The 25,297-nt window shown below is 49.2% G+C and overlaps 1 protein-coding gene across 1 annotated transcript in view; it reads right to left on the bottom strand.

Moving 5' to 3' along the window:
- Nucleotides 1–24,228, bottom strand: part of LOC106974237 (fer-1-like protein 4) — a 34,303-nt gene extending 10,075 nt beyond the window's left edge. Inside the window, 32 exon segments of the mRNA XM_027069952.2 lie at nt 539–670; nt 747–805; nt 948–1,004; nt 1,007–1,145; nt 7,393–7,554; nt 7,699–7,815; nt 8,267–8,440; nt 8,567–8,701; nt 9,117–9,241; nt 9,367–9,520; nt 10,400–10,552; nt 10,918–11,034; nt 11,108–11,195; nt 15,758–15,858; nt 16,284–16,404; nt 16,525–16,699; nt 16,891–16,999; nt 17,309–17,667; nt 18,246–18,432; nt 18,510–18,693; nt 18,814–18,973; nt 19,185–19,269; nt 19,351–19,413; nt 19,676–19,807; nt 19,934–19,994; nt 20,498–20,662; nt 20,959–21,000; nt 21,196–21,287; nt 22,430–22,529; nt 22,630–22,718; nt 23,085–23,140; nt 23,403–24,228. Coding sequence (XP_026925753.2) covers nt 539–670; nt 747–805; nt 948–1,004; nt 1,007–1,145; nt 7,393–7,554; nt 7,699–7,815; nt 8,267–8,440; nt 8,567–8,701; nt 9,117–9,241; nt 9,367–9,520; nt 10,400–10,552; nt 10,918–11,034; nt 11,108–11,195; nt 15,758–15,858; nt 16,284–16,404; nt 16,525–16,699; nt 16,891–16,999; nt 17,309–17,667; nt 18,246–18,432; nt 18,510–18,693; nt 18,814–18,973; nt 19,185–19,269; nt 19,351–19,413; nt 19,676–19,807; nt 19,934–19,994; nt 20,498–20,662; nt 20,959–21,000; nt 21,196–21,287; nt 22,430–22,529; nt 22,630–22,718; nt 23,085–23,140; nt 23,403–23,481 — 3,972 coding nt within the window. The 5' untranslated portion in view covers nt 23,482–24,228.
- Between the last annotated feature and the right edge of the window lie 1,069 nt (nt 24,229–25,297).

Genomic DNA, 25,297 nt, shown 5'->3' with positions numbered 1-25,297 from the left:
CAGGATAGGGAGTTGGGAAACCTTAGTCCCAGTTCAGCCATGTGAACCACTTGTATTTGGCTAGCAGTTTGGCTAGTCCTGCACTGCCCAAGACAGTAACCCCAGCTCCATGTGTCTAGTGAGCACTTGAAATTGAAAATTGAGATGTGCCGTAAGTGTAAAATACCAAATTTTAAAGACTTAGTATAAAATAAGAATGTCAAATGTTCCATTGTTTTTTATAAAGGTTACTTGTTGGAATATTTTAGATATATTAGGTTAAATAAAATATATTATTAAAGTCCATTTCACCTCTTTCCTTTTACTTTTTTTTTTAATTTGTCCACTTTAAAAGTTAAAACTACATATGTAGTGCACATGATATTTCTGACAGCACAGCTGTCAGTAATTCTCAGCTTCCAGAACTATTATGAAGGTAAGAAAAGACATGCAATGAAGAGCTCTGAAAAGTTGTGGAGCTCCACATCTGATGAGATCCTTCTTGCCATTTATACCCTTGGGCCTCCAGCTGCAGTCTGGGACCCGCCTCTGCACCCACCTGCCCCTGGAGCTCCTGCAGAGAGGCATAGTACTTGGACCACCAGTCAAGCTCTTCAGGATCTGGGATGTCTTCCTCCAGATCGGGGCCTTGGTTCAGGAGGCTTCTCAAAGGGAGCTTCTTCAGAGGAGCCTGAGGAAGAGAGAACTGAGCGCCCCTAACCCAGCATCACCCAGTCCCTTCTCCACCCATTTCCATACCCCATCACCTTGAGAAGCCGTCTGGGCATCCCCACTTCAGCCAAGGAGGGATCCAGAGACCTCTGTCCTGGGAAAGAGGAAATGACACCAGGAGGAGGTCAGGTGAAGTCAGACTCCATGCCCCATGGGAGGGTCCCCTGGAGCCATCTCAACCGGGGAACTGAGGGGCTTCTGTCTGGTGGCCCTTAAGGGGAAGGAAGGCCCCTTACTTTTTGGTCCCTTAGGCACTAGGTCCACTGTCTCTTCCTCTTCTCCTTCCTCCTTGGGGGATCCTCATGAGCCCGGAGTATGAATCGCAGCATGTGGGAGACAACACGGGAACCCACAAGCACGGTGCGGCCAAAGGCCCGGCGCTCGATCACCAGGATGCTGAGTGGGGGCTGTAGGTAAGGCTGCTCAGGCAGGTCCTGGGGGTGGAGAGAGAGAAACTGGGTCTCTGAAGACCTGGGGAGGAGGGAGAGGCAGCAGCACAGGCAGACAGAACAGTGGAGCTAAAGCTGCTTTCCCAGCTCAGCTCTGCCACAGCCTCATTGTGTCATGTCTGGTAAGTCACCAAGTCTGTTTCCCTGGCCAAAAAGGGATACGATCCTGCACTCAAAAGACTGTTGTAAATATCAAAAGACATAATAGATACAAAACTACTTTGGAGCCAACAAAGTGCTATCAGAAACATGTGGTGGTGGTGGTTGTTATTATATGAAGGATCAATGCTCAGTTTGCTAATGTAGATTTAAAGCCGTAGCAATATGTATGCCCTTTAATATGGGAATTCTATATCTATCAATGGATCCTAAGAGGGAGGGAAAAATTAAAATACTGTATTGTTGGGTTTATTTTATACATATGTGACAATTATCACACAAAGGAGGGAAGAAGGAATGGCCCTATGAGAAAAATTTTACTGTAATTGAATTAGTATTAATCTGAAGTAGATTGTGAAAAATCAGCACACATACTGCGATCCCTAGAGCAACTACTAAGCAAAGATCAACAAAGGAATTAAAGTAGTACACTAATAAATATCTATTTAATATAAAAGAAAGCGGTAATGGAGGAACAAAAAAATATATGAGACATATAGAAAACAAATACCAGGGGGGCCTAGGCGGCTCAGTCAGTTGAAAGTCTGACTCTTGGTTTAGGCTCAGGTCATGATCTCACAGTTTGTAGGATTGAGCCCCACTGTCAGGCTCTGCTCTGGCTGGCATGGAGTCTACTTGGGATTCTCTTTCTCCCTCTCTCTCTCTGCCCCTCCCCTGCTTGTGGAGTTATTTTTAGAGAGTGTATCGTAAGCCCTGGGAAAGTAAATGGGGTAATTGCTGAAATGTCAGCAATGTTCTGGTCTCAAGGCTGTCGAATGCGATAGCACTACAAGATCCAGAGCCCCACGATCTCCCAGGAGCCAGTTAGGAAACAGACCCACTGCAATTGCCTAGCAGTCCTTGAAACTGCACATCTTCTCTGCATGCTTTCACGTAAACACCAGATGTGTCTTTGGTCTATGTGTGGAGGCTCTTTGTGTTTTCCTCCCATGCTTTGACATTCTTTGATGTTTATATCTGGCGAACATGAAATAAAGACCAAGTGCAGTTTGCTGCTGTTTCACTAGCAGAGGCAGCCCTGCATGTCCGCTCCGTCTAAGAGTCTGAGAACTTTTTCTTCAGTGTGTGGCTACACCTGCAAGTGCTCTGTATCTCTCTCTCTCAATATAAATAAACATTAAAAAAAAGAAAAAAGAAAAAGAAAACAAATAGCAAAATGGCAGATGTAAATCCCAACCATGTCAATAATAACATCAAATGTGACTTTGATTTGTAAAACAAAGACAAAAGAAATGCAGAAAAAAATTAAATTTCCTTTGCCTTGGCAAAGTGCTTAAGACAGGCAGGGTGACCTTTCTTCAGGAACTCAACTGCCTCTATTGCTAGAGGCAAAAGGCAACCTTAGCTTGACATTAGCCTTACCTGTAAAAATCCCTTTGGAAACTTCCTTTATTCTACCCTACCCCCAAAGATATATGTTAGCAGTCATCCTCCAAGCAAATGGCCCACTGATATCATCTGATATCATGACTAAGGTTTTACCAGCAGTAGTAAATGACCTTATCCTAACAGCAGCTAGCCCCTCAAGGTCCTGGAAACTTGGCTTCCAAATTCCTCAGAGATTTACACTATTCCTAACCCTCTTCCAACCTGAAGGTATATAATCAGTCACTCCTCACAACCCCAGTGCAGCCCTTTCTGCCCACAATTCCTGTCCCTGTGCTTTAATAAAACCACCTGTTTTGCACCAAAGATGTCTCAAGAATTCTTTCTTGACCGTTAGCTCCCGGACCCCAACACTTCACATTGACTTTATTAAACACTTTAAGCAAAAGGCAGAGATTGTCAATGGATTTTTTTTTTAATATGCAACTACGTGCTAAAAGATACTCTTTAAAAAGACCCATATGGGGGCGCCTGGGTGGCTCAGTCGGTTGAGCATCCGACTTCAGCTCAGGTCACGATCTCGCGGTCCGTGAGTTCGAGCCCCGCGTCGGGCTCTGGGCTGATGGCTCAGAGCCTGGAGCCTGCTTCCGATTCTGTGTCTTCCTCTCTCTCTGCCCCTCCCCCGTTCATGCTGTGTCTCTCTCTGTCTCAAAAATAAATAAACGTAAAAAAAAAAAAATTTAAAAAAAAAAAAGACACATATGGGTTGAGAGGAAAAGGATGGGGAAAGATACATCATGCATCCAGTAATCATAGAGAGCTGGAATGGCTTTACTATCAGACAAAATGGACTTTAAGACACAAAATTTTACTAGAGGCAAAGGCGGACATTTTGTGATGATAAACAGATCAACTCGTAGGAAGCTATAACAATTGTAAACATATATGTACCTAACAACAGAACCTCAAAATACAAGTAGACTGTGACAAAATTGAAGGGAAAAAAAACGATTCAACAATAATAGCTGGAGACTTCAGTATCATATTCTCAATAACGGATGGAACAACTAGTTAGAAAATCACCAAGAAGGCTTTTCTTTTCATTGTTTATTTATTTATTTTGAGAGAGAGAGAGAGTGAGATTGGGAGAGGGAATGAAGCCCAAGCAGGTCCCATGCTGTCAGCATGGAGTCCGACTCGCTCAGTCTCACTAACCATGAGATCATGACCTTGAGTCAAAATCAAGACCCAATGCCCAACTGACTGAACCACTCAGGCACTTCAAGAAGGCTTTTTTTTTTTTTTTAATTTTTTTAAGTGTTTGTTTATTTTTGAGAGAGAGAGAGTGTGAGCAGGGGAGGGGCAGAGAGAGGGAGCCACAGAATCTGAAGTAGGTTTCAGGCTCTCAGCTGTCAGCACAGAGCCTGATGTGGGGTTCAAACCCACGAACTGTGAGATCATGACCTGAACTGAAGTCAGATGCTCAACTGACTGAGCCACACAGGCGCCCCTAAAGAAGGCTTTTTTTAAGAAGGCTTGCATAACACTATTAACCCAGCCTGACCTAACTGACATCTATAGGTCACTCTACCTAAACAACAGAAGAATACTTAGTCATTCTTTTCAAGTGCACAATGGAGAGAGGTGGAGACAGGGATATGATTTCCTCAATTTGCACTGTGAAATAAGAAATGAAAGGAAACACTCCCTAGAAGTTCAATGAGCAAACTGCTTCCAGCTTCACCATCTTATAGCACAATGAAGTTTCCAAACTGAAAACTCCTGCAGGTGAAACAGAGTCAAGAATGTGTTAGGGTTTTTGTTGTTTTTGTTTTTTGTTTGTTTGTTCTTGTGGGGTTTTACCCCCTTGCAGTCTGGAACCACTACGCTTTGTCCCGGTCTCCCCCTCACATAGGCACAGCACTTTTCAGTTTACAAAGCCCTTTCACCAAGATCCTTTCTCTCACTGGCTCCCTATAGCACTCCTGCAAGAAGCATTTGATGTATTTCCTTCAATCTTCAACATTTCTTCAAATCAGAAATAGGTTTTTCTTTTATACAAACAAATAGGGACGCCTGGGTGGCTCAATCAGTTAAGTGTCTGACTCTGGGTTTCAGCTCAGGTCATGATCTCATGGTTCATGAGTTTGAGCCCTGCATCATCAGGCTCTGCACTGTCAGCACCGAGCCTGCTTGAGATTCTCTCTCTCTTTCTCCTCTGCCTCTCCCCCACTGTGCTAGCACTCTCTCTCTCAAAATAAATAAATAAGCTTTAAAAACATCATTAAACAAACAAAACACTAAAGCTCAACTAAGACAAGTTATTTGACAAGCTCCTAAGTGGCACTGCCAGAATTTGAATCCAAAGTCCATACTACAGAAATTACAAATTATACAAAGAATGCATTTCTTTGCCCCTGGTGTCTCAGACACTAGATAGATTCTTTGTGACTTATATTGCATGACACTTACCTAAGCCACTCATTCAACAGAGCCAAGAGAGTACCACCAGTTCATGGATTAATCCAGAGATCAGCAAACTATAACCTGTAAGCCAAATCTGGCCCACTGCCTGTTTTTATAAATAAAGTTCTATTGGAACACAGTCATACTTATTCATTTACTTGCTGTTTATGTCTGTTTTCATGCTACTATTACAGAGTTGAGTAATTGCAACTGAAACTGTTTGGCCCACAAAGCCTAAAATATTTACTATCTGTCTTTTTATAGAAAATTTGCTCCAGACTTCAAGCTGTATTACAAAGCTGTAATCATCAAGACAGTATGGTACTGGCACAAAAACAGACACATAGGGGTACCTGGGTGGCTCAGTCAGTTGAGCGTTCGGCTTCAGCTCAGGTCGTTATCTCGTGGTTCTTGGGTTTAAGCTCTACATCGGGCTCTGTGCTGACAGCTTAGAGCCTGGAGCCTGCTTTGGATTCTGTGTCTCCCTCCCTCTCTGCCCCTCCTCTGCTTGTGCTCTGACTTACACTCTCTCTCTCAAAAAATAAACATTAAAAAAAAATTTTATTTAAAAAAAAAAGACACATAGATCAATAGAACAGAATAGAGAACCAGAAATGGACCCATAAATGTACGGCCAACTAATCTTTGACAAAGCAGGAAAGAATGCAATGGAAAAAAGACAGTCTCTTCAGCAAATGGTGTTGGGAAACCTGGACAACAACATGCAGAAGAATGAACCTGGACCACTTGCTTATACCATACACAAAAATAAACTCAAAATGGATGAAAGATCTAAATGTAAGACAAGAAGCCATCAAAATCCTAGAGGAGAAAACAGTCAACAACCTCTGTGACCTGGGCTGCAGCAACTTCTTACTTGACATGTCTCCAGAGGCAAGGGAAACAAAAGCAAAAATGAACTATAGGGACCTCATCAAAATAAAAACCTTCTGCACAGCAAAGGAAACAATCAGCAAAACTAAAAGGCAACTGACAGAATGGGAGAAGATATTTGCAAATGACATATCAGATAAAGGGTTATATCTTTATAAAGAACTGATCAAACTCAATACCCAAAAAACAAATAATCCAGTGAAGAAACGGGCAGAAGACATGAATAGATACTTTTCCAAAGAAGACATCCAGATGGCTAACAGACACATGAAAAAATGCTCAACATCACTCATCATCAGGGAAATACAAATCCAAACCACAATGAGATACCACCTCATACCTGTCAGAATGGCAACATTAACAGCTCAGGCAACAACAGATGTTGACAAGGCTGCAGAGAAAGAGGAACCCTTTTGCACTGCTGGTGGGAATGCAAACTGGTACAGCCATTCTGGATTCAAAGGGGCACATGCACCCCAATGTTTATAGTAGCACTATCAACAATAGTCAAAGTATGGAAAGAGCCCAAATGTCCATCGAATAATGAATGAATAAAGATGAATGGCGCCTGGGTGGCTCAGTTGGTTAAGTGTCCGACTTTGGCTCAGGTCATGATCTCACAGTTCATGAGTTTGAGCCCTGCATCAGGCTCTGGGCTGATAGCTTGGAGTCCGGAGCCTGCTTCGGATTCTGTGTCTTCCTCTCTCTTTCTGCCCCTCTCCCACTCATGTTCTGTCTCTCTCTCTCTCTCTCAAAAATAAGCATTAAAAAAAGAAGAAGAAGAAGATGTGGTATACATATACAATGGAGTATTACTTGGAAATCAAAAAGAATGCAATCTTGCCATTTGCAACAACATGGATGGAACTAGAGTATATATATTACTCTAGCAATAAGTGAAATAAGTCAGTCAGAGAGAGACAAATATGATTTCAGTCTTATGTGGAATTTAAGATATAAAATAGATGAACATAAGGGAAGGGAAGCAAAAACAGTATAAAAACAGGAAGGGAGACAAACCATAAGAGACTTAAATACAGAGAGCGAACTGAGGGCTGCTGGAGGGGTTTGGGGTGGGGGGATGGGCTAAATGGGCAAGGGACATTAAGGAGGACATTTGTTGGGATGAGCACTGGGTGTTATATGTAATGATGAATCACTAAATTCTATTCCTGAAGTTATCATTATACTATATGTTAACTAATTTGGATGTAAATTAAAAATAATAATAATATTAATTTAAAAATAAATTTAAAAATATTTGCTGATCCCTTGATTAACCTAAGATGACTGGCTAGGAATTCACCATCCCACTGCCCTTTCACTTGTTAACCCAGCATTTCTTGCTCCCAGCCCATGTCCTCACCACTGTCAGATGCCTGACAAGCTCAGTGAAATTGGGGTTCTCACGGTAACTGGCCAGGACCTCCGACTCCACACGTCGCCCAGCCACCTCCAGCACAACCTGGGGCTGCTCCACTTCAAACAGATGCACACGGCCGAGACCCCTCAGACCCCAGAACAGCACCTGGGGCCAGGAAGTGAGAAATTCAGGGGCCTGCACTTGACAGAAGGCACCCAGGTGTGTGTGTGTGTGTGTGTGTGCGTGTGTGTGTGTGTGTGTGTGTGTGTGTGTGTGGTGGGGGTGGGAGGGATGTGTGACTGACGATACCTCAACACGGAACTCCCTGAGTACTGGACGCACGTTAGGTGGCAGGGACAGGCGCCCAGAGAGGGGCTCAGCCAGTGGTGTCAGATCCTGGGGCTCTACATCACTGGGCACTGAGGGCTGCAGGGGGCAAGAGATCAGAGGTCAAGGAGGAATCAGGCCAAAGAAGGGAAATGTGGGCTTGGGGAAGGGATATTGAGAGCTGCCAGTGAAATATAAATCCAGAGGAACTAAAAAGGCTGGATGGGCAGGAGGGGCATATCTCAGGAAGCAGTCATGCACAGGAAGGTGGGTGTCTGAGGCATGAGGATCAAGCTGCAGCCTAGGGTCTGTCTCTAGGGTGGAAGGCCTGGCAAAAGGAACCCACGATATGTGTACTTCTAATATTCCCTGAAGTTGGGAGGTCCAATGAGGTGACTGCAAGACAGATCTGCAGCCTGCATTTTCTGGGGGTAAAATACTTGGAGGGGTAATCCCAGGACATGCCCATATTCCATATTCTCTGGAGGCAGACAACCTGATAGAATATAAGAGTCCACAGCCTGTGCCAGCTAGGCCAGGGTATTCTGACCTCAAACCGGCCACTGTAGTCCAGTTCAATGAGTTCAAAGGTGGCAATGAGCTCTCCAGCTGCCCGGGGCCCCTTTCTTAGGGGGAAGAACTGTAGCTCAGGGCGTTGGTAAGGGTCCTCTGTCAGCTTCACCCTCGGGGTGGCCAGTGCCCTTCCCAGGAACACAGGGGGGCCCTGCAGAGAGCAGGGCAGTTAAGACAAAACTAGAAGATGCTCCAGAGCCAGGGGAAGGGAGCATCAAGATGAGGAGTGGGGGGCACTCGGGGGTGGGAACACAGATGGGGCCCAGGCCACACTCACAAACTTATTGTGGTCAAAGACATTGACGACCACTAATGGAGGCTCCTCCTGCAGATGCTCCCTCCTCCCGTCTACAATCAGCTGATCAAACACCAAGAGCTCATCCCACAGGGGACTCAGCGTCTGCTCCAGGACCTTGGGGGCCATGCAGAGAGGGAGTCAAAGGCAGGCATCAAAGGAATCTCCAACATACATCCCACATGAGCACTCTTGCCCTGAAGTGATACTTTAAGCAGCTGTTTATCACAAAAGGAGGGAGAGTGTGGTGAAGATGAAACAGCCCGCCAGAGTGGGGTTGGAGCCTGGTCCCCCTAACTGTAAACTGCCACCCTTGGGGCTAACCCTACAGTCAACCCCTCAAAACAATTCCTCATCCGGAAGGCCCTCTAGTTCTACGCCACCCTCTAAACCAGGGCGGCTCAATCCAGTATCCTGTCCTGAAAATCCAGAGCAGGAAAAGAGACTTAGGGCCTGAGGAAAAGCTCAGCCCTCACCCCACTCTGTCTCCCAGAGCCCCCCGCTTCCCACAACATCCCAGTGCAGCCCTCACCCGTGTGGTCTGGCACTGGGTAGAGATGAGGACTCGAGCAAATGGGTCCGAAAGCCCACTGTCATCTGCTGCCAACACCCCTCGGGCCTGGTACAAGTGGGCCCGGAGCTGGAAGTAGCTGAAGTCTGCGGTGGGGGCAAGAAAGAGATGTTTGTTCAGGGGACCACCGGAGTCCCTGACCCCAGACCCCTCCAAACCCCCAGCTGAGCATCTAGCCCCACATGTGAGGCAAGTGTTGAGCTGTACTCACCATCCCGGCACAGGTGGTGGGGCAGCCCCGCAGAGGGCTCGGGCAGCAGGTCCTGGGGGAGCTCTGAGGTGCAGGCCTTGGCTTGTTTGCCCAGCCCTAGCCACAGGAAGAGCTCCAGCTTGGCACAGACTTCGCCTGGAGCTGCCCCAGGTGCCTATTGCAGGGAGGTGGCATGTTAGGGCCCACCTCTTACCACCCCCCTAGACCTGTCCCTGCACCCCCAGGGTGTGCCCATACTCTCTGTATCACTAGACCACTTCCCAGTGCCGAAGCCAAAGAGTACTCCCTGTACCCTATCCCTACACCCCACTCTATGCCATCTATCCAGTATCCATTACCCTGAACACTCCCATAACCTAGTCCTCTGGCCCCAACACCGTCACTTCCTGTACCAAACTCCATTCCCCCAAAATGCACTCTAAGCTCTTCACTGCCACACCCCACGCTTACCCCCTCTGTCCTCTGAGCCCCAACCCATTTAGATGCCCTGTTCCCTACCCCAACAGTCACTGCTTCTTAGCACTAGGGACCTTTGCTGGCATCTATTCCAGGGACACCTTGATTAGAAGCATTTTGCCCCCAAACCAGCTGTACTTATAAGGAACAGACTCATCACTCTCCCATTCTGGTCACCTGACGGTCTATCAGAGCCTGGTCAGCAAAAGGGCCAGTGCAGGCCCAGAGCTGACAAAACTTGGTGTTTTTCTCACATCAAAGTGGACCTAGGTAAAGGCACAATCTCCTTTTGGTTTTTAGGATAATTGAAAAGAGTTCACGTATACTTTTAAAAAGAATAATAATCTTTAAGTAAATATTAAATGTAAAAAATTTAAAAATTTAAATAAGACATTTTATAACTTAAAATTTTTTTAATTAAAAAAAAAGTTTTAAATAAGAAAATTTTAAGTTTTTTAAAATACAACAAAGAGTTTGGGGACACCCTGATGGGAACCACAGCCTTCCACCTCATGCCCCCTGCCCCCACCCTAGGAGCCTCACCCCACTCCAGTCTCCAGCAACCCACACCCCTCACCGAGAGCAGCAGACTCTGGATCTTCCCGCAGTCCCGGCCTCGCTCCTCCTCGACCACAGAGAACAGCACATCCTGGGCAGGGATCCGGGCCCAGGCTACTCGGCGCCGCCCACTGAGCATCCAGACTAGCACATCTGGGAGGGGTGGCTGGGGCTGCGGGCAGAGAACTGGGTCATGGATGGAGCTGAGACCACCTGTGCTGCAGCTTCCACTGGTCCGATGGACAAAGCATCCATCTTAGCCCTGACACATACCCTTAAACCCCAGATCCATAGAGCCACCTGCCTCCTAGACATATCTCTCTTGGATGCCCCACAGGCAACCTCAAAGTCCAACCTGACTTATTTTTTTTTTCCTGTTTTTTTTTTAATTGTGGTAAAATACACATTGCATAAAACTTACCTCTGCAACCATTTTTAAGTGTACAGTTCAGTAGTACATTGCTGTGCATCAACCAGTGTTGTGCAACCATCACCACCAGGGTGTGCAGGGTAGGGAAATAGGTGGCCAGGTGTTACCTCCTGGGCCAGGAAGCGCAGTTTGGCCAAGAGCTTCTTGGACAAGGCCACCTTCTCTTGCACGTTGCCCTGTCTCAGACCCCGTAGAAGCCGCAGTCCTTGCTTTGCCAACAGGTTCTGGAAGGGCAGGAAGAAACATGAGTGAAGGGCCCCAGCTAGGTGCCCCTGATCCCCCTTCCCCAGACCGTACCAGGCTGTGCACGAGCAGTTTCCTTCGGCATCGATCCAGGGCATTGGGCCGGGTCATTGTCCTGCGCTCAGCACCATGGCAAAACTGTCTGCAGTGAGCAGGAGCGGGCATGGCAGGTGGGAGTCACAGGAGGGAACGCTGACCCCTAGGGGACCACCTCCCTCAGAGCAGGCCTCCCACCACCTCCCAGACTCCCTCACAGCTCCTGTCAGTCATGTTCTCAAAGACGTCCCTTTCCTAAGCCAAGGATGGCTTCTGTACATGGACCACTCCCAACTTCATAGAGGCCAGCCTCACTTTGGAGCCCCAGAAGGCACTACTATGTAACTATCTACTGCCCTGGCTACTCAAAGCTGGCCCAGGACCAACAGCAGTGGTATCACCTAGTTAGAAATGCAGAATCTCCGCCCTGCCCCAGACCTGCTGCTAGAATCTGCATGCTGGTTCTGGGGGATTCCAATGAACACTAAAGGCTCAGATGGGCTTTATAGTCCCAACATTAACTAATGGTAGCTCAAACATTACATGCCCAAACCAAGTGCATAATTTCCAATTACCGCCCCCCCACACACCTCTCCCCTGCCAAAATCTGTTTTACTTTAAAACTTCAGAGACATCCTTCACTACTCTTTCTTTCCTTCCTATTCCACATCAATCCACCAGCATATTGTTCAGGCTCCATCTTCAAAATATGTTCAGCATCTGACCACTTTTCTCCTTTTCCAGGACCATCCTAGTCCAAGCCTAGAACTATTGCAGCAGCTTCCTAGCTGGTCTTACTATGCTCCCTTCCTACTCTCCCCATGAATATTCTCAATATGGCATCCAGAGAGATATTTTCAATGCTTTTCCAGACCATTTCACTCCTCTCCAGAGGTTTCTCATCTCAAACAACAGCATTTTTAAGAAAGCCCTACATAATCAGGCTCCCTTTATCTCCCCTATCCTCATCAAACATTCCTCTCCCCTCGTGCACAATCCAACCATCACATCACACTGGCCTTTCTGCTCCTCCGTGAATACACCCAGCCCATCTCGAGGCCTTTGTATTAGCTGCTCCCTCTGCTAGAATGTTCGGTCCCTAGATCTTCGCATGGCTCACTTCCCTTCTTCATTCAGGTCTCTACTCAAATGTTACCTCCTCTCAGATCTTCCCTGGTCATCCCTTCTAAACAGCCCCTGCCACTTTCTCCATTCTCATATTCTGCTTTATCTGTGTTTCAAAATAAAAAGTAATAGAAAGTCCCTAAGGCAGGGACTTCATTTTGATTACCACTTGTACCCCCAGGCCCTGGCACCTAATCGATGCTGAAAAAATATTTTCTGGGTAAATTAAAATGATTTTTGAGACATAATATTTTGGGCCCTTTATGACCTATGGTTATTTCTTAAGTTTTTATTATGGAAATTTTCAAAAAGATAGAAAATAAATGACTCCAAGGATTTTTCATCCAATACTGCTTCCAGAGGTTACACTTTTGGCTTAGTAATTGCTCTTTGCTCCAAGGCTTCTATGGGTAGAAATAACCAACATAAAATAAAACTGAATCAAATCTTCTTGATAAGATTTAGGTCCACAAGATGAGATTTAGGGAAATTGGATCTGGTAGAATAATAGCCAAAAAGGAAAACCATACTGGCCAAAACGATACATAGCAAAATATGACACAGACAAATCTTCCATTGAAATTTCCCTGCCAAAGGATAATTTCAGTCATAAAATCATTTCAGTAAAGTGAAAAGAAAAACAGTTTAATGGTACTATATAGAAAGTCAAACAAGGAATTAAACTGGATTAAGGGTGGTAGCTCTTGTGGAACAAATGTAGAGAACGTAGACAGAGAAAAGAGCTTTAGAATAAAGCGCTGGAACATAATCACATGAACCTTTAGAATATGTAGAGGTCAAGAAAAGACAAGGAGCAAGTGAAAGAGAAAGAACAGCAAGGGAAGCAGAAGGAAAACCAGGGGCATAGAAGTCAACAGCAGAGTCTTTCAAGAAGGAGTGTGGGGTCAAGTGCATCTGCTCACACTGAGAGGCTGAAATATGGGGACAGAAAAGTGACCACCTACAAGCAGTCCCTTGCCTGAGTCCTCCTCTCATCCGACCTCCACATGCTGGAGCTCTCCAGATCCTCGGTTTCTCTCTTTTTTTTTAATATATATATTTTTAACGTTTATTTATTTTTGATAGACAGAGAGGGAAACAGAAAACGAGCAGGGGAGGGGCAGAGAGAGAAGGAGACACAGAATCCGAAACAGGCTCCAGGCTCTGAGCTGTCAGCACAGAGCCGAACACAGGGCTGGAACCCATGAACCATGAAATCATGACCTGAGCCAAGGTTGGATGCTTAACCGACTGAGCCACTCAGGCTCCCCTCAGTTTCTCTTTTCTCTGCTTCCTAGACAGTCATATCCAGCTCCATCTATGTATTTACAGCTCCCAGTTTTTCATTTCCAGCCTAGAAATCTCCCCAGACCTCAACTCATACAGCTAACAGCCTAACAGACACATCTGCTTATAAGCCTAATAGAAATCTCAAAGTTAACATACCCCAAAATGAGCTTCTGATATTCCCTTCGCTGCCATCAGACCTCCTCCTTCTCTTGCTTTCCATAGCTCAGTAAATAGCACCATCTACACAGTTGTGCAAGCCAAGATCTTGAGGGTCATTCATGACTCCTTCTTGTACATTTTTCCTCATTCCCTATACCTTCTATTCACAAGTCCTGAGTTGTCACCTTCAAAGTCCAAATTGCTCTTGAATCCATTCATGTCATTCTATGTCCACTGCAACCACCCTAAATTAGATTCATCAATATTGGTCACCTGGATTATTACAATGTCCTATTTAGTAATCTCTTTGCTTCCTCTCTTATATCATCCCTTCCCCACTGACCTTTTTAAAGGATAAGTCAGAGCACATCCCTTCCCTTCTCCTTCAAAACCTTCAGTGGCTCTTCAAGTAAATCAGAGAAGAAGCCACGGACAGTCATTACAATGGCGATTGAGGTTTCCACATGCCTCTCCCCACCATTATCTTCCTTTCCCCACACACACTGCAGCCTCATCTACTCTCCTCACTGTGCTAGAGTCACACTGGTTCCCTTCCTCCTCCTCAAACACACCAGGCATATTTCACCACAGTGCCTTTGCACATGCTATCCCTTCTGTCTGGAACACCCTTACAGATACAGCTTGCTCCTTCAACTTCTTCATATCAACTTCATAGTGGCCCCTCTTTGCCACCCTTTCTAAAATTGCAACACCTCTCTCTAATATTTCCTAGCTTTATTTTCTCTCTAATACTATCCTTATCATAATTCTTATATTTCTTCCTTATTATGTTTATTACTTATTTCTATCCAACCTCCACACTATCCCCCACCAGAATATAAGTTTCAGGAATTTTTGTGGGCAAGAATGCTTTTTTACTGGGCACCTGGGGGCTCAGTCAATTAAGCGTCTGGCTCTTGGTTTCAGATCAGGTCATGATCTCACAGTTTGTTATTTGAGCCCTGCATTGGGCTCTGTGCTGACAGCGTGGAGCCTGCTTGGGATTCTCTCTCCCCCACTTTCTCTGCCCCTCCTTTGCTTGCTCTGTCTCTGTCAAAATAAATAAATAAACTTAAAAAAAAAAAAAGAATGCTTTTTCACTGTTATTTCTGCACCTAAAACAGTGTCTGGCATAGTAAGTGCCATAAATATTATTGAATAAATGGATTAACAACTCTTTTGAGAAGAGGATCAGAAAAACACTTATGGGGTGCCTGGGTGACTCGGTTAAGCGTCCAACTCTTGGTTTTGGCTCAGGTCATGATCTCACAGTTTGTGGGATCAAGCCCTGCGTGGGGCTCTGTGCTAACAGCATGGAGCCTACTTGGAATTCTCTCTCTCTCCCTTTCTCTCTGCCCCTCCCCAGAGCACTCACATGATCTCTTGCTCTCTCTCTCTCTCAGAATAAATAAATAAACATGAAAGAAAGAAGGAAAGAAAGAGAAAGAAAGAAAGAAAGGAAGGAAGGAAGGAAGGAAGGAAGGAAGGAAGGAAGGAAGGAAGGAAGGAAGGAAGGAAGGAAGGAAGGAAGAAAAAAAAAGAAAAAGACCCAAGTACTTGGAGCAGGGAGCAGGTTATGGAATTCAGGGCAGTGAAGGTCAAAGATGGAAGTCATTAGAACAAGTTTACATGGTTACAGTAATGACCTGGTAACTAGGGACCAGTTGATGCTGCAGGAGAGAAAGTGGACAATTGCAGAGCTAGTTCCTCCATAGATGAGAGATGAAATCAAGATCACAGCCATGACTGTGGAAGCAGGGACCCTTCCTCCACTATAGCAAGAGGGAAGGTGAGCAGATGGGTGCAGAAGCTGGCAAGGTGGTAGATGTGCTGGAGGAAGGTGAAGCTTCTATGTTCTCCATGAAGTAGGAGGGGAGATTAGCTGGAAGGGAGTTTACTGGAGGGGAGTGGCCTAACTCCCAATAGTTTCTATGACGCTCCCTTGATGGGGATCGTCATCTCCTTATTCTCCTGTGAAGAGTGGAGCAAACGCAGCCTCCAGCCACCCTGGCTCCAAACAGCCACCACGAGTTTCCCTCACCCTGGAGTTTGACACGAAGCCCCGCAGCAGTGAGGCTGAGGCTCCCAGCTCACCTGCTCCCTGCCACCAACTCTTCCAGTGCCTGCTTGAGCCGTGTGCAGGCAACAGGCCCCGGCCTGCGCTGCAGAGTCTCAACCTCCTGCAGCCCCTGGTCCTGCGCGACAGGGCCAGAGGGTCAGAGTCAAAGGGTTGCAGACTCCCTCTTTTAGACCACATCCCCACTCCAGAGCCTCTCCCACTCACTGCTGCACTTCCATGCCCAGGGCTTCTTCAGCTCCATCCAGGTCATGGTTCCATCTTTTTCTCTACCAGCTCCATGGCAGTGGGGCTGGGCCCCCAGTAGCTCTACCCATGGCCTTCACCTGGCCCCTTTCTGGGTGTATCAATTCTGAAGCCCTGTCTTCCCACAATTTCTGGTCTCCTCTGTTCCACCAGAGCTCTTTGGCTCTTTAGCCCTGCACCTAGGACATGCTGGCTCCCAGGTGCTCTACCTATTAGCCTTACCCCAGAGCTCCTTTCAAAGGCCACAGTCTTCCCGACATCCCAGCCTCTCCCTGTGGGCACCCGCCTCGCTCTCACCAGCCTCTCGGCCACTTTCCGCACACAGTTAGTGCTCTGCAGGCGCCACGTGTGATCTTCCCAGCGGCTCCACACGTGCACACATGGCTTTCGGTGACGCAGGGGCAAGCAGAAATACGGCCTGTACCAGAGGGGCGGGGGGGGTGGGGTGGGGAGGGTAGAAGAGCAGAGGCTGCGAGGGGCAGTCCTGGGCCACTGAGGATCTCCCAACACCCTCCTTCCAGACACCAGGAGTACTCACCCATTGCCATCCATGGGCTCAGGCCGCTGAGCAGGGGTCCCTAGCTCCTCCTCCAACACTAGCCCGGCTCCCATTTCCGTCTCCAGCAGAGGCTGTGCCTCCTCGGCCTTGCCCTCCGCTCCCTCCCCAGCCCTGGCCCTTGGGCCCAATTGCTCCTCCAGGCGGCCTGCACGACCTGCCCAGAGCAGCAAGGGTCAGGGGGAACCCAGTTTAGGGTCTGACCCCTCCTTCAAACTAACTCTGCCTCAATAAAAGCCAGAGCCCACCCCTTACTGAAGGTCAATTTCCCTTCCAGGGGCCTAAGTCTGGAACAAGAATCCCCACCCTTAAACCCATGACCCTCAGGGGTTCAGCTAGGCCACACACCGATAGAGATCTCAAAGCTGATGGGCTGGGAGGCCAAGGCAGGGTCAATCATGGTGGCCTCAAAAAGCACACCGAAGAGCAGGAAATCTTGCAAGGGCGCCAGGGCATTCTGAGGAAGGAGGGTCAGACGGCAGTCAGCCCCCACCCACCCAGGTTGCAATCCAAACTTTGCTTGGCCACAATGCTGATAGAAAGACTGCAACCAAGACCTAGAAATACCACTACAAGTATCCTACCTCTCAGCGCTCAGCGCCCCCCCCCCCCACATATGTATATACACAAGAGCACATGTATACACACACTGCATTCTTTATCCAGGCCCAGAAATTCAGACTCCACCCCTGTGTTTAACGCCAGGGAGCCAGTTACTCCAGAGCTGAGAGTGACCCCCTCCCTTTGCTAAAACCCCAGCTCCCACCTCTGGCAGAGGCAGCAAGTCCTCCACCTCCACCTCCATGGCACCAGGAATCTCAGGACCATCACCACTGGGACTGGCATCCAGGTGCTGTGGGATCCCGGTTGGGGTCTGGCCCCCCCTGGCTTTCTTCTTCTTTCTCATGAGCCTGGACAATCTGGGCCCCTGTGGGGCCTGGGGAGGCTCAGGTTCAGCTCTCCCTTCCGATACTTCCATGGACACAGCAACCAGCAGGCGGCCGCGGAACCAAATGCCTTGGCCAAGTCCTTCATTGAGACTTTGAAGACCATCCCGGAGTCCCCCACTGGGGGGAGAGCCATAGAGAGGCACCCATGCCGGGCCGAAAGTGGGGTTAAACCCCGCTGTGGGGGACAAGAACAGCGTTTTGGAGGGAAGCACGGGGCAGATGGGTACTAGGTCAGTCTATGCAGCATACTCTTATCTCCTGCAAGTCCAAGGGGGCAGGGAGTCGGATTGGGCTTTGGCAGCTCTGAGAGGGAAGTCTGAGAACAGCTGCGGACCGACAGCTACGGACCAAAACCCGAGAGTACATCTAATCTACCCCAGCTCCCAAAGGCCCTTGGGACAAACAACCCGAAGCTCTACTGCAGAAGCCCCAGTTCTGGGGGTGGAGTCACGATTGGGGCGGAGCTATAGGTGATCCCGTGAGGCGCGGGGTGAACGCAAGATGTGAGTGGGTTTATTTTCTCTGCGTGCAAATCTTCAGGGAGAGCACAGCTGGCGCGGCTACTGGATATGCAGCTGTCCGTAGGATTTTGTCAACAGAGGCAAACCGAGAGTGGGGTTTGTAGTCTGGGGACGGCTTGGTGCTGGGTGGAGGGGCGGAGCGGGATAGCAGGGCTGGAGTTTGCGGCCAGGGGAGGGACCCAGGGCGGGCAGGACCAGGCGGAGGCAGCAAGCGCTGGCCGCAGGCGCTCACCCGCGCGGCCCGGGTGTGAGATCTGCCTCAGGTCTAGCACGTGCGTGGCGACGGCCATATCGACCAAGGGTGCGTCGTCCCGCAGCTGCAGACGGAGGCCGCGCGTCAGCGGCGGGAAGAGCTCCACGAAGCTCAGCTGTTCGTTCCACTCGGGCGCCGCCGCCTCGTCGCGCACAGATGTCTCGCCCTGGAGGCCGCGGCGGAGTGGGGTCAGCACGGCACCGGGGCCCGCGCCTCGGCTGAGTGGGGACGGGAGGGACTTACCTGCTGCCCCAGGAAAGACACGCGCACGTAGGGGTCCATGAGGACGCGCTGGTCCTGCAGGGCGCGGGCCAGACTGCCTAGCAGCCCCGGGCGCAGCGCGGGCAGCCCCTCGGCCCGGTACACGCGCACGCGCAGCCGCGCCCACGGCCTCGCGGCCGGCACCCCGCGTGGCAGGAGCAGGTTCCTAAGGGAGTGGGGCGCTGAGGCCGCGGAACGCCGCGGTGTCGGGCTTCACCACCCCCGCTACGGCGTCCCGGAGGCCACGCCCGGTCTTATTCTTACCCCCACCCTCACCCCAGCTCACTTCTCGATGTCCGAACTGTGACCTGGGCCCGGGGCTGGTAGCGGAGGAGGCAGATCCCCGCGCGCCCGCACGGACAAAGTGACTTTGACGAAGCCTTTGGTCCCAGCGCGGGTATCCCGAGGGTCGTGCAGCGGAGCCCATTTCTGGTAGAAGTGGCCATCTGGGGGCGGAGGGGCAGGCCACGGGTCAGAGGAGACCGGCGGGCTGCACTGACCCGCATTCGTGTCGGACTCGGTAGGAAGGAGAGGCAGTACATGGAAGTCCACCTTCCCAAGAGGCTTCTCTCTCCGAAGTTAGTATCTAGGGATCAGTGCCCGGAGGGTCAGTTCCCCTTGGTGCAGATGAGTCTAAAGCAGGAGAGGGTTCGCTACCTGGCTGGTCGAAGATAATGCCCAGGTCCATCCTGAAGGTGCCTATCTGGGAGGCCATAAAGGGGAGGGCCTGCGAATGGAAAGCCTGGGGGGAAAATGGTGTTAGTTTTGGAGCTTCGGTATCCTCCGTTCTCTGGCGGAAACCCCTCATCCCTACCCGCCTTACCGTGATCTCCAGCAGCAAGTCTTGGAGGTGAAGCCGGGTCTCATGAAATTCGAACAAGAAGTACTAGGTTGAAGTGGGGAAACAAGAGAGGCGAAAGAACATTGGTAATATGCGAAGGGTTCACGCCAGCTGGCCCCTGCCTCTTGCAAAAAGAACGCTCTCCTTCCCCTGCTGGCGCCTCTTTGTACCCTCTCCTTCATCAAGCCCCTCTTGACTGCAGGCACTTGCTCAATTCCACCTAGGCCACGTCCCCTCTGCGTACTGGGTACATGCTGGGTCTTTCCCATTCTCTTGTCAAGCCCCATTCTTCCTTGGTCGCACACACCTCGTTGTAGAAGGGGCAATTAGTCCCGCGTTGCGTGGCGGTCACTCGGCGCTGCTCCCCCACACGCACTGCCACATAGGGGTTAATGTTGACTCCAACCAGCTTCTGGGCCTCCAGCACTGTAACCCCTACCTGAAGGGTGCAGAAGGAGGAGAAAAGGAAGCCATCCCTGTCAAGTAAGGAGGAGGGCAGGGGAACCACGTGTGTGGAGAGTGGGTGGTATTCACCAATGGCTAGGGTCTAGAGGAAGAGTGGTACCTGGAAGTCCTGAGCTCTGGACATCTGGAAAGGATCCCCTCGAGCCAGGCCCCGGGTGCGACTGCCAGAAGTACAAGGTCAGCTCTCACTTCACTTCCTCTCCCCTATCACCTACGTACTTTTGCTCAGTGCTAGGGATAAGATCTCCTCTCTTCTGGATTCTGAATCCTTCCAGTCTGTCTTGCATCCATCTCAACCCTACACCCAGAATGTGACTCATTCCTGGAGCCCTGAAACCATTCATTCATTCAACAAAGATTTGTTGGGCACCTACTATGTACCAACAAACACTATTCTAGGTCCTGGGACACTGCAGTGAACAAAAGAGACAAAATTCCCTACCCTCCTCAAGCTTTCATCCCCTACATGGGCTCCAGAAGCTCTATGTGTGCCAGTGTAACTGTGTGTGTGAATGTGGCAGTGTCTATGCCTTAACTCCAGGACATCCACTCTTCACCCATACCCTGGGGCTGTTTGTGAGTGTGGATGAGCATGGGCCTACACGAATAAGCGCCTAAGGTTGACACACTGGTGGGTATGGGAGCAGGTGTGGGTACAAGTTACCTCCTGAGGTGGCTGAACACAACTCCAGAAAGCTCCACATCAGGCTCATCCTCCAGATCCAGCTCCAGCTCCAGCTCACCATCTTCATTGTCCTGCTGAGCTAGGCCTCGAACTAGCCTGTGGCCCAATGCCACTGCCTGCCGCTCCAGCCGGGCCTCCCCAGGCCTGATAGGAAAGGCCTTCAAGGGACATGTCTGGAACCTGTCCCTCCTCTCTGGGCACCCTTGATTTCCCTGACCCTAGGACTGACCTCTGACCCTTAGGCTGACCCCACTATTTCCAGGACTGACCCCTAATCTGGGATCCCTAATTCCGGAATTGACCCCTGATTCTAGGACTGACTTCTCACCCTGGAATTGATCCAATACTGATCCCAGACGGTGGGACTGACCCCATGTCACTGACTCCTAAATCCCAACCAAGACTGACTTGGTAACCCCAGACCATCCCCACATACTTACTCCAGCTCCTGGAAGCCCACGTTGGGGATGATCAGCTCTGAGCTAGAAGGAGGATAAATGAAAGGAGTGAGGGGCCAGGCTTGACTACAGAGCTGCAACCCAGGCAGCACAGGGCCAAGGGTCACCACATCCAGCAGATCCAGAGAGGAATTAGGTACCACTTCTGCCTTCCCAAGGCCTACCTGGGCTGGGACAATCAGGCCTTGCTTAGATTGCAGGGGGCAAGAGGTGGGGTACCTGTCCCGGATGGATGCTCCAAAGTCCTCCTCTGCCCAGGCTCCAGCTGCACCCTCTGGGGGCTGATACTTCAGGTCAAGTTCCACCTGGATCTGAAAACAGACACACAATGTGCCCTAGAGCCCCCCAAACTGTCTCGGGCTAAGAGAAGTCCAAGGACAATGCCTTTTACTCCACCTATAAACAGAGACCCTCCTGGCCTGCATCCGTGGTGACTTTGTGGTTCCTCTCTGGTCATTAATAATATTGACTAACTACAACCTATGAAAAACTTAGCATGAGCATGTTACCTCTTGAAGAGGCCAAACATGACTCTAAAATTCTCTCGTTGCTCTTGGAAATTCATTACTGTGGCCCTCATAGCTCTGCATGGTCTGACTCCTGCCAACCTTTCCATCCTATCTAATATGGGGTCTGCTCCTGCCCTGCACCCTAGTTATGCTCTCTCAGAGCACTGGGATTTTGCATATGCCAGTTCTTCTGCCTGAAACCTTCTCCCCTCCCACTAAGTTAACTCCTGTCATCCTTCCATTCCAAGTTCAACCAGTACTTCCTCAGGGAATTTTTGCTGACCCCCATATAGGTTACATCCCTTGGTTATACCCTTTCCCAGGGTCCTACCAGCTCTTTTGTAACACACATCTGTGACAATTTTGCATTTATTTGTGTGAATATTTGTTTAATATTTGCCTCTCTCTTTAGATACAGAACTCTAAGAGGGCAAATCCTTATCTGGTTTTGCTCACCACTCAATCCTTATTGCCCAGCACAACACACACGGCACAGCTTATAATCAGAGCTCAACAAACAACAGACTGATTGAAAAGTTCAACATTTCCTATGACTCCATATAAGGTAAATGAGGAAACAGTTTGGTGAAGCTAAATAACTTGTTCAGGTTATCAGTAGGGAAATGGTGGATCTGAGATTTGAACCCAGGTCCATTCCTAGGTCCATGGAGGTTAGATGACCCTCCATGAAACACCAGGAAAATTCAGTCAGGTTCATCTCTGCCTCCCACAAGAACTGAGTCTGTACCGGGTAGGGAGCAGCACAGAATGGCTCTTGGCCCATGTGGGACTAAGGCAGGGGCTACAATGAAAGAAGCCCTGGCTGGGAGGCCTTGTTACCACTCCTGTCTGGATCTGGGTATTCCTCTCTGAAAAATGGAACTCTTTTATCTAGAAGGACACTCAGGCTTGAGGGTGGCAGGCTGAGGACTGGTGAGACTCACCGGGGATACCCGCAGATTCTCATCCACTAGGGCCTCCCGTAGCACCAAATGCCCAGTACGCTGTAGCTGCTGCAGGGAGATCACCAGGGTCCCCAGAGACCTGGGGATGTGGCATGGGGGTAAAAGAATGACCTAGGGGAATATCCCCTCTTACCATGTCCAGCCCCACCTGCATCCTTGGCTTCCCCAGGCCTACTCACCTGGGGCTGAACACACGGCTGCAGTTAACCACCTGCACAGACAGACATTCCGCAGCCAGCGTTGCCCCGTAGTGTGGCCAGTGGAACAGCTGGAGATAAGAGGAATCTTGTGACACACAATGCTGGACTTACCCTGACCCCCAATCTAGAGCCTATCCTAGCCAGGAGATAGGATCCAACCCTCCAAAGTTGGAGCTAACTTGATGACCAATGTCCCAAACCTGGAACAACCCCTCCCCCCAACACAGGATTGACTGCAAACTAGGGCTGATCTGAGGGTAACTACCAATCAAGAACTAATCCCCCCAGTCTTGTCTTCTCAAGCCTGAGAGACTAACCCCACTTCCTGAGAACACAGCCCCCCAAAACCAGGAATATGCCCCCCAACTCATCTGAGAAGGGACTTACATGAGCACAGATCAATGTCTCCCTATCCAGGACCCAACCCCACTCACCTCACCAATATCTGCTTCTTGACCACAGTGAATTTTCCTTGTTTTCTGGGTGAAGCCTGCTCAGAATCAAAACTAGTCAGTTATCAGCCCCTTCCCACAAATCACACACATACACACCCAGCACAGGGTCCAGTCCCCCTGGGCTGGGCTTACCCATGGAGAAAGGTAGTAGATGGAGGGGAAAGAGGCAGAGAAATGGGCTAGAGGAGAGAAGAGACAGACTGGAGAGATGCCTAGGCACTGGATTGGGGGGCCTAAGGAGGAGGAATGGGAGCGCCCCAGTTGCAAAAATCCTTAGAGCACCCCTACAAGCCTCACCCCGGAAGCTGAGCCTCACTTGTCGGTCATGGCTGCCTGGCAGCCCCGTCAGTCGCCGCACACGCACGATCAGAGCCATTGTCCCAGGGCCACTGGCTCTCCCTCTGCCCGTCTGCCCTCCTGCCAACCTGCCTGTTCACCTGAATCGCCTCTGACTCACTGGACTCACCCAGCAAGTTCAGCAATCCCTGCCCTTTAGTCAAACACACAGGCAGGCTTGGGGGGTCATGGGTGAAGAGAGAGCTGAAGGACTGAGAGAAGGAGGTAAGGTCGCTGTGGTCTGCTCTGTCCTCCCTGCCTCTTCCAGCTTCAGCCTCCACCCTGCATCCACCCTTGTGAAGTGGGAGCTGGGATAGGGTGGGGATGGAGCCAAGGGGAAAGACAGGACCCTAGTTTGTCCCCACTAGCCAATGAGGCCTCAAGGGCAAGGGTCTCATGGTGCTCCTTTTTCATCTTTCTGTCCTCAATGCCAAGCTCAGGGTCTGGTGCATGGTAGACCCTCAAAAAACTTTTTAAATAAATGGGTGGATTGATAAATGAATCCCCGAGCCCCCAGCATTAGTACTACAGGCATTCAACACATTTGAAATAATGAGTGGTTGAATGTGTGTCCCTAGCTTGCACATAGCAGGTATTCAACACACTTCCTAACCAGAAAACAGAGGTCCTTAACTTGGGGTCTTACATAGATAGGCTGCAGGGAGTCTGCAAACTCTTGAACTTGCCTATAAAATATTGAGTAATTGTGCATGCTGCACATTAAGCTCCTCCCATATCCTTAAACAGATGCGCAGTATTTTTACCGAATGAAGGAATGAATGTATCTGGTAGTTTGAACCCATGTGTGATTGTAACTATGTGTTGAGTGTGTATCCTGGCCATCTATTTAGTTATTCTATTTAATGACACCTCCTATATGTAGGACTTGTGCTATGCTACCCTGTGGGGGAAGGGGTGCAGCCACAGCGGTGAATTGGACATGTTCTCTGTCTTCCAGTAGCTTCATGGACTCCAACATCAAACAAGGCCTAGAAAGACTGTAATTCCCATCAGAGCAGGAAAGGGTCAGGACTCAGGAGCTCAAGAAGAGGGAGGCCAGAGGTGCTTAAAATGGGCTTTGAGGGGGCACCTGTCTGGCTCAGTCAGTACAGCATACGACTCTTGATCCAGGGTGATGAGTTCAAGCCCCATACTGGGCATGGAGCCTACTTTAAAAAAGAAATAATAAAAGAAATAAAATGGACTTTAAGGACAGGAGTTGAGCAGAGAAGGACATCCAGGCAGTGGGAAGGAATGCAGGGTGTGTTTTGAGACCTGTGATCTGTCATTTTGACCTGTGTACGAGGAATGTATTAGGTGGCAGCAGACATAAAATTTAGACCATCAGAGGAGCTAGGTCTTGCTGTGTGGCCTTAAGCCAGACATGATGCCTCCTTGTGCTTCAGCTTCTTCAACTCAATAGTGGGGTTGGAAAGCCTTGTTCTGTGTCCCAGGTGTAGGCTGCTCAATTGAGTTTTGAGGTCTATAAAACACCAGACAAACAGGCATAGGTTGTTCTGTTTCTAAGCAAGGTCCAGGTTAGACCTCAAGATTCCAGATGTTGGGGGAGGGCTTCCCCTCCTCCGCTGATGTATGGGGGCACTGAGATCCAAAGGAAGCCAAAAGGGGGACCAGAATTCTTAGTTCACAGTGCCCTGGTCTTTCCCTCCCTTTACCCCTGAACTCTGTGACATCTAATCAAGCAAGGTATTGAAGCCACCCCTTCTGGAAACTAATGCAGGCACCTCCCCTTCTGGGCAGGAACACAACCTGGCAAGTTCTCGCTCCCCCTCCACCCCCCCCCCCCCCCGCCCCAAGAACTGACACTTCACTTCCTAACATTCCAAAGAAGATGG

The sequence above is a fragment of the Acinonyx jubatus genome, chromosome A3 (assembly GCF_027475565.1).
Source record: "Acinonyx jubatus isolate Ajub_Pintada_27869175 chromosome A3, VMU_Ajub_asm_v1.0, whole genome shotgun sequence".
Taxonomy (NCBI): domain Eukaryota; kingdom Metazoa; phylum Chordata; class Mammalia; order Carnivora; family Felidae; genus Acinonyx; species Acinonyx jubatus.
The sequence above is the reverse complement of the archived record's forward strand: the minus strand, read 5'-3'. Positions and strand labels throughout refer to the sequence as shown.